Below are 8,514 nucleotides of genomic sequence, written 5' to 3'. Positions count from 1 at the left end.
CACTGCTGTCCCCGCAGGGTCCCCAGCCGCAGCGGCTCCCGCGAGTCCCTGGTGCCACCACCCGAGCTGGACCTGACCGGGGACAACGTCACCGTGCGGCCGGTGCACGGCAGCGTGGTGGGAGAGAGGTTCTGCTTCCAGGTAAGGAGGCACCCTTGTCCCTCGTCCCCTTGTCCCATTATCCCATTATCCCTTGTCCCCTTGTCCTTTGTCCCATTGTCCCTTTTCCCATTGTCCCCTTGTCTCCTTGTCCCTTGTTCCCTTGTCCCCTTGTCCCTCGTCCCCTTGTCCCATTATCCCATTATCCCTTGTCCCCTTGTCCTTTGTCCCATTGTCCCTTTTCCCATTGTCCCCTTGTCTCCTTGTCCCTTGTTCCCTTGTTCCCTTGTCCCCTTGTCCCTTGTCCCTTTGTCCCCTTGTCCGATTATCCCATTGTCCCTTGTCCCCTTGCCCCCATATCCCCATGACCCCCACCCACATCTCCATTATCCCCTTGTCCTTTTGTCCCTTGTCCCTCGTCCCCATACCCCCTTGTCCCTTGTCCCTTGTCCCCACAGGACAACTGCGAGCGCCTGGAGCTCTCCCTGACCCTTTGGGTCTACGAGGGCCGTGACCTCCCGGCGCGGCGCCGCCTGCGCTGCCACCTCCACCTGGACGGCGCCGTCTTCGCCCGCACCACGGCCAAGCCGGCCGGCGCCGACGGCCAACTCTTCTGGGGCGAGCTCTTCCACTTGGCCGCGCTGCCGCCGGCACGCGCCCTCACCGTCGCCCTGTGCCGCGACGACCACCCCGGCTGGCAGCCGGTGGCCGCTGTCACCATCCCGCTGGCCGAGCTGGCGGCGGCAGGGCAGCCCCTGGAGCGTTGGTACCCCCTGAGCGGCGGCGGCGGCGAGCGGGCGCCGGCGGTGCGGCTGCGCGGGCGTTACCGCCAGGTGAGGGTGTTGCCCATCGTGCGCTACAAGGAGTTGGCGGAGTTCATCACCTTCCACTACCGGGAGCTGTGCGGCCGCCTGGAGCCGGCCATCGCCGCGCGGCACAAGGAGGAGCTGGCCGGAGCTTTGGTGCGCGTCCTGCAGAGCACCGGCAAGGCCAAGGTGGGGAGGGGTGGGTGAGGATGGGTTGGGTTGGGTTGGGTTGGATGAGTTGGGTTGGGTGAAGATGGGATGAGTTGGAATGAGTTGGATGGGGTAGGGTTGAGTTGGTTTGGTTTGGGTTGGGTGAAGATGGGTCGGGTTGGGTTGGGTTGAGATGAATTGGGTTGGGTGAAGATGGGTCGGGTTGGGTTGGGTTGGGTTGGGTGAGGATGGGTTGCGTTGCATGAGGATGGGATGGGTTGGGATGAGTTGGGTTGGGTTGGGTTGGAAGAGTTGGGTTCGATGAGTTGTATTGGATGGGTTGGGTTGGGTGAGGATGGGATGGGTTGGTTGGGTTGGGTGAAGATGGGTTGTGTTGGATGAGTTGGGTTGGGTGAGGATGGGATGAGTTGGATTGGGTTGGGTTGAGTTGGTTTGGTTTGGGTTGGATGAGGATGGGATGCATTAGGTTCGGTTGGGATTGGTGGTGTGGGATGGATGCGTTGGGTTGGGTTGCGTTGCGTTGGGTTGGGCTACACATGGATGGGTTGGGATTGATGGGATGGAATGAGTTGAATTGGGTTGGGTTGGTTGAGTTGGTTTGGGTTGGGTTGGGATTGGTGGTACGGGATGGATGCATTGGGTTGGGTTGGGTTGGCTTGGCTTGGGCTACACTTAGATGAGTTGGGTTTGGATTGATGGGATGGGATGAGTTGGGTTGGGTTGAGATTGGTGGGATGGGATGGGTGCGTTGGGTTTTGTTGGGTTGGGTTGGGTTGGGATGAGATGGATGCGTTGGGTTTGGTTGGGCTGGGCTGGCTTGGATTGGGTTGTATTGGGTTGTGTTGTGTTGGGTTGGGTTGGGTTGAGTTGGGTTGGGTTGGGTTGGGTTGAGTTGTGTTGGGTTGAGTTGGGTTGGGTTGGGTTGAGTTGGGTTGGGTTGGGACAAGACAGTAGACATGGAGAACACAACTCAGGAGAGTGCCAGAAGACCCAACATGGTTGACTTGGTCATTTTGGGGTCACGGGTGCCACCGAGCCCCTTGGGGTCACGAGTGCCACCAAACCCTTCCCTGCAGTCATTCCTGATCGACCTGGGCGTGGCCGAGCTCGACCGCTTCGACGAGCACGAGGCCCTGATCTTCCGCGAGAACACCTTGGCCACCAAGGCCATCGATGAGTACATGAAGCTGGTGGGGGCCAAGTACCTGCAGGACACGCTGGGTACGCGCAGGGGACACAGGGGGCATCCCGGGGGGTGGCAGGGGGCAGGACACCTCGGGTGGGACCGGACACCGGGGGTTGTGGGACACCCCTGACCATCCATGGGGACGTGGTGGTGACACCTCGGTCCCCTCATGGGCTGTCCCCTGTCCCCAGGGGTGGTTGTCATGACTTCTCGGTCCCCTCATGGGTTATGGGACACCCCTGACCACCCATGGGGACATGGTGTGGGTTCCTCTTGTCCATCGCTACCCTGGTGACACCTCGGTCCCCTCACGGGCTGTCCCCTGTCCCCAGGGGAGGTGGTGGCCCAGCTCTGCAGCTCCGAGGAGAGCTCCGAGGTGGATCCCAGCAGGTGCTCGGGGCTGGAGCTGTCGGAGCACCAGCAGCACCTGCGGCAGGTCTGCGAGGAGACCCTGCGGCGCATCACCGACGGCTCCGAGTGAGGGACAGCCGGGGACACCGGGGGGACACCCGGGGTGGCACCAGGGACAGGAGAACCTGGGAGAAGCTGGGACATGGGGATGGGATCAGGGACAGGAGAACCTGGGACACGGGGGTGGCACCAGGGCCAGGAGAAGCTGGGAGAAGCTGGGACACGGGGGTGGCACCAGGGACAGGATGGGCGCTGGCACCAGGATGGGCGCCAGGGGTTCTGTTGGGGACTGTCACCATCCTGGGGTGGGTGCCGGGGTGGATCTGGGGACAAATTTGGGGACAAATTTGGGGACATCCTATGGTGGACATGGTGGTGGGCACCAAGATGGACTTGGGGACAAGTCTGGGGACAGGAGTGGGGGACAGGGATGGGGATGGACACCAGGATGAACCTGGGGACAAGTTTGGGGACAGGGATGGAGATGGACACCAGGATGGACCTGGGGACAAGTTTGGGGACAGGGATGGGGATGGACATCAGGATGGACCTGGGGACAAGTTTGGGGACAGGGATGGAAATGGACACCAGGATGGACTTGGGGACAAGTCTGGGGACAAGTTTGGGGACAGGAATGGAGATGGACAGCAGCATGGACCTGGCAGAAGTTTGGGGACAGGGACGGGAACAGAGATGGACACCAGGATGGACTTGGGACAAGTCTGGGGACAGGGATGGGGACAGGGATGGAGATGGACACCAGGATGAACCTGGGGACAAGTTTGGGGACAGGGATGGAGATGGACACCAGGATCGACCTGGGGACAAATTTGGGGACAGGGATGGAGATGGACACCAGGATGGACCTGGGGACAAGTTTGGGGACAGGGATGGAGATGGACACCAGGATGGACCTGGGGACAAGTTTGGGGACAGGGATGGAGATGGACACCAGGATGAACCCAGGAACAAGCCTGGAGACACAGATGATGATGTTCACCACCCCTGAGCTGCACATGAGCACAAAACCCACTCCACGCCCACCCACACATGGTGCCACCACCCACCCCATCACCCCGTGGTGGCACTGGCAGGTCCCCTGTCCCCAGCACGGTGTCCCTGGGCAGGTCGTTCCCGGCGGAGCTGGGCGAGGTGTTTGCGGCGTGGCGCGAGGCGTGCGCGGCGCGCGGCAAGGCGGCCATCGGCCAGCGCCTGGTGTCGGCCTCGCTCTTCCTGAGGTTCCTCTGCCCGGCCATCATGTCCCCGAGCCTCTTCGGCCTCGTCCAGGAGTACCCCGGCGAGGCCACCGCCCGCACCCTCACGCTGGTGGCCAAGGTCATCCAGAACCTGGCCAACTTCACCACGTAGGTGGCCGTGGGGACGTGGGGCGGTGGGGACATCCCGTCTGTGCTCTGCGGAGGGTCCTGGGGCAGTTGCGTTGTCCCCGAGTTTGGGTTGTCCCTAAGTTTGGGTTGTCCCGAAATTTGGGTTGTCCCCAAGTTTGGGTTGTCCCCAAATTTGGGTTGTCCCCAAGTTTAAGTTGTCCCCCATGCATCATAGGACAGTTGCATTGTCCCCAAGTTTGGGTTGTCCCTAAGTTTGTGTTGTCCCCAAGTTTGGATTGTCCCCAAATTTGGATTGTCTCCAAATTTAGGTTGTCCCCAAGTTTGGGTTGTCCCCAAGGTACCATGGGACAGTTGGGTTGTCCCCAAGTTTGGATTATCTCCAAGTTTGGGTTGTCCCCAAGTTTAGGTTGTCCCCCATGCATCATAGGACAGTTGCATTGTCCCCAAGTTTGGGTTGTCCCTAAGTTTGGATTGTCCTTGAGTTTGGGTTGTCCCCAAGTTTGGGTTGTCCCCAAGTTTGGGTTGTCCCCCGTGCATCATGGGACTGTTGGCTTGTCCCCAGGTTTGGGTTGTCCCCAAATTTGAGTTGTCCCCAAGTTTAGGTTGTCCCCAGTGCACCATGGGGCGGTTGTGTTGTCCCCAAGTTGGGTTGTCCCCAAGGTACCACAGGGCCCTTGGGTTGTCCCCAACACGCCATGGGACAGTTGGGTTGGATGGTCCGTGCTCCTGAAAGTGGCCTGTGACCATGACCGTGGTGGTGGCCCACGTGACCATGGTGGTGACCCCTTGACCATAACAATGACCCCAGACCATGGTGGTGACCCCTTGACCATGATGATGGATCAAGTGACCATGATGGTGACCCCTGACCATGACCATGGTGGTGACCCCAGACCATGACGATGACCCCAGACCATGACCATGGTGGTGACCCCAGACCATGACGATGACCCCAGACCATGACCATGGTGGTGACCCCAGACCATGACGATGACCCCAGACCATGACAATGACCCCAGACCATGACCATGGTGGTGACCCCAGACCATGATGGTGACCCCACCGCCGCGTGGTTGTCCCCAGCTTTGGCGAGAAGGAGCCCTACATGACCTTCATGAACGCCTTCCTGGAGCAGAACTGGGCCACCATGACCGAGTTCCTGCAGGCCGTGGCCACCCCAGAGGCCAGCGCCCACATGGCCACCTACGAGGGCTACGTGGACCTGGCCCTGGAGCTCGCCACGCTCCACCTGCTGCTCTGTGACATCTTCTCCAGCCTCGACCAGGTGCCACCACCCCTCTGTCCCCAGCGGGGACCTCCGTGTCCACCGGGCCACCCGTGATGTCCCCGTGGTGTCCTCGCAGGCCACGCAGGAGGAGCTGGAGCCGCTGCCCACCATCCTCAGGGCCATCAGGGAGGGGACACGTGTCCCCGTGTCTGTCCGCCTCAGCTCCACCGCCAGGGGAAGGTACTGAGGGACACCTGGGGACACTGGGGACATCTGGGGACACTTGGGTGTCGGGATTTGGGGTCCCTCTGGTCCTGTCTGGGGTTGGGAGATGGGTCTGATCCCCAATTTGGGGTCTTGGTGATCTCACCAGGGTTTGGTGTCCCTCTGGTCCCACCAGGATTGGGGGTCCTCTCGATCCCACCAGGATTTGGGGTCCTTCTGATCTCACCAGGGTTTGGGGTCCTTCTGATCCCATTTGGGATCAGGAGATGGATCCCATCCCACCAGGGTTTGGGGTCCCCTCAGATCCCACCAGGGTTTGGGGTCCTTCTGATCTCACCAGGGTTTGGGGTCCCCTCTGATCCCACCAAGGTTTGGGGTCTCCGTGATCTCACCAGGGTTTGGGGTCCTTCTGATCTCACCAGGGTTTGGGGTCTCTGTGATCTCACCAGGGTTTGGGGTCCCTCTGATCCCATTTGGGATCAGGAGATGGATCCCATCCCACCAGGATTTGGGTTCTCTGTGATCCCACCAGGATTTGGGGTCCCCTCTGATCCCACCAAGGTTTGGGGTCTCTGTGATCTCACCAGAGTTTGGGGTCCCTCTGATCTCACCAGGATTTGGGGTCCCACCTGATCCTACCAGGGTTTGGGGTCCCTCTGGTCTCACCAGGATTTGGGGTCCCCCTCATCCTGGCCACACTGGGGTTGTCCCATCTCTGTCCCCTGTCCCTCCCCACCCCAAACCCTCTTGTCCCCTGTCCCCTTGTCCCCCTGTCCCCTTGTCCCTTGTCCCCTTATCCCCATGTCCCCTGTCCCCTTATGCCGTTGTCCCTTGTCCACTTGTCACTTGTCCCCCTGTCCCTTTGTCCCCTATCCCCTTATCCCCCTGTCCTCTTAACCCCTTGTCCCCTTGTCCCCCTGTCTCCCTGTCCCCATATCCCCTTGTCCCCTTGTCCCTTATCCCCCTCTCTCCTTAACCCCTTATCCTCCTGTCCCCTTGTCCCCCTGTCTCCCTGTCCCCATCCCCTTGTCCCTTGTCCCCTATCCCCTTATCCCCCTGTCCCCATCCCCTTGTCCCTTGTCCCTTATCCCCTTATCCCCTGTCCCCTTGTCCCTTGTCCCTTGTCCCCATCCCCTTGTCCCTTGTCCCCTATCCCCTTATCCCCCTGTCCCCATCCCCTTGTCCCGTGTCCCCACAGCCCCTCGGAGCCCCCCAAGCCGGGCTTTGTCCCCCCGCGGGACCTGGGCAAGCACAGCCCCCTCATCAAGAGCCAGTCCCTGACCAGCGTCCGGCGCCTCCGCGGTGGCCGCGAGGAGGGGACGGCGACAGGGACAGACCCGGAGCCGTCCCCGGAACCGTCCCCGGTGCCGCTCCCGGTGCCGGCCCGGCGCCGCCGCAACGTCCAGCGCACCCAGAGCGTGCCAGCCCAGGGCAAGGCCGGGCCGGGCAGCGCCGGCCACGCGGCCGAGGTGACAACGCCCGAGGGTGGCACCGGGTCACCCGCGCCCGGCGATGGCCCGGTGAGTGCCGGTGGCACCGGGCTGGGGTGGAGCTGCCCGGTGGTGCCACTCTGGGGTGGGCGCTGGTGGTCCGAGGGGTGTGGTGGCACTAACAGGGGTCTGGTGGCACTAGCGGGGGTGTGGTGGCACTAACGGGGGTCCGGTGGCACTAACAGGGGTCTGGTGGCATTAACGGGGGTCTGGTGGCACTGTCCAGGGTGTGGTGGCATTAAACAGGGGTCTGGTGGCATTAACGGGGGTGTGGTGGCACTAACAGGGGTCTGGTGGCACTAGCGGGGGTGTGGTGGCACTAACGGGGGTCTGGTGGCACTAACAGGGGTCTGGTGGCATTAACGGGGGTGTGGTGGCACTAACAGGGGGCTGGTGGCATTAACGGGGGTCTGGTGGCACTAACCGGGGTGTGGTGGCACTGTCCAAGGTGTGGTGGCATTAACGGGGGTCTGGTGGCACTAAATGGGGTGTGGTGGCACTAGCTGGCTTTTGGTGGCATTAACGGGGGTTTGGTGGCATTAACGGGGGTCTGGTGGCACTAAATGGGGTGTGGTGGCACTAGCTGGCTTTTGGTGGCATTAACGGGGGTTTGGTGGCATTAACGGGTGTCCCGGTGGCATTAACGCGTGTCCCGGTGTCAGTAACCGGTGCCCCCGTGACAATGACAGTGTCACAATGCCATTAACGGGACATTAATGGGTGGCCCGCTGCCATTAACGGGACATTAACGGGTAATCGATGACATTAACGAGACTTTAATGGGTGGCCCAATGCCATTAACGAGTGCCCCATGACATTAACGGGACATTAACGTGTGGGCCGGTGTTATTACCGGGTACCCGATGCCGTTACCGATTGTCCTAGTGCCATTACCGGGACATTACCGAGTGTCCAGTGCCATTACCGGGTGTCCGGTGCCATTACCGGGAGGTTAACGGATGTCCCAGTGACACTACCGGGTGTCCGGTCCCATTACCGGGAGGTTAACGGATGTCCCAGTGACATTACCGGGTGTCGCAGTGCCTTTACCGGGACATTACCGGGTGTCCGGTGCCATTACCGGGTATCCGGTGCCATTACCGGGACATTACCGGGTGTCCCGGTGCCATTACCGGGTGTCGCGGTGCCATTACCGGGACATTACCGGCTGTCCGGTGCCGTTACCGGGACATTAACGCTGTCGCTGTCGCAGCCCCGGGGGAAGCTGCGCTCGTCGGCGTCGCTGCCGCGCAAATCCGCGGTGCCGTGGCAGCGCCTGGCCGAGGACGCGGCGGCCCCGGGCGAGCTCTACGCGCTGCGGCCGCTCGAGAAGGTAACCCCGGAGCTGGGGACAGTCCCCGGTGTCCCTCGGTGTCCTCCCGGTGTCTTCCCGGTGTCCCCATGGTGTCCGTGTCCCGGTGTCCCCAGCACGGGCGGCTGCTGGAGGAGGTGACGGGGGTGGGTGACACCTCCCGGTAACCTCGTCCCCGGTGTCCCCAGCCCCCGATCCCCTCTCGGTGACCCCGTCCCGGTGTCCCCAAGCCCCGGTGAC

The 8,514-nt window shown here is 61.7% G+C and overlaps 1 protein-coding gene across 1 annotated transcript; it reads left to right on the top strand.

Annotated features, from left to right (window-relative positions):
• Positions 1 to 45: 45 nt before the first annotated feature.
• RASAL3 (RAS protein activator like 3) lies at positions 46 to 8,295 on the top strand (the record flags this gene model as incomplete). Its single annotated transcript, XM_041477755.1, has 9 exons — positions 46 to 141; positions 552 to 1,094; positions 2,153 to 2,297; positions 2,595 to 2,739; positions 3,801 to 4,037; positions 5,103 to 5,304; positions 5,384 to 5,487; positions 6,671 to 6,992; positions 8,176 to 8,295. Coding segments are annotated over 9 exons (1,914 nt in total), but the record flags the coding sequence as incomplete, so codon positions are not given.
• Positions 8,296 to 8,514: the final 219 nt, after the last annotated feature.

Source organism: Pyrgilauda ruficollis, unplaced genomic scaffold, assembly GCF_017590135.1.
Source record: "Pyrgilauda ruficollis isolate IOZ18807 unplaced genomic scaffold, ASM1759013v1 scaffold1123, whole genome shotgun sequence".
Lineage (NCBI taxonomy): Eukaryota > Metazoa > Chordata > Aves > Passeriformes > Passeridae > Pyrgilauda > Pyrgilauda ruficollis.
The sequence above is the reverse complement of the archived record's forward strand: the minus strand, read 5'-3'. Positions and strand labels throughout refer to the sequence as shown.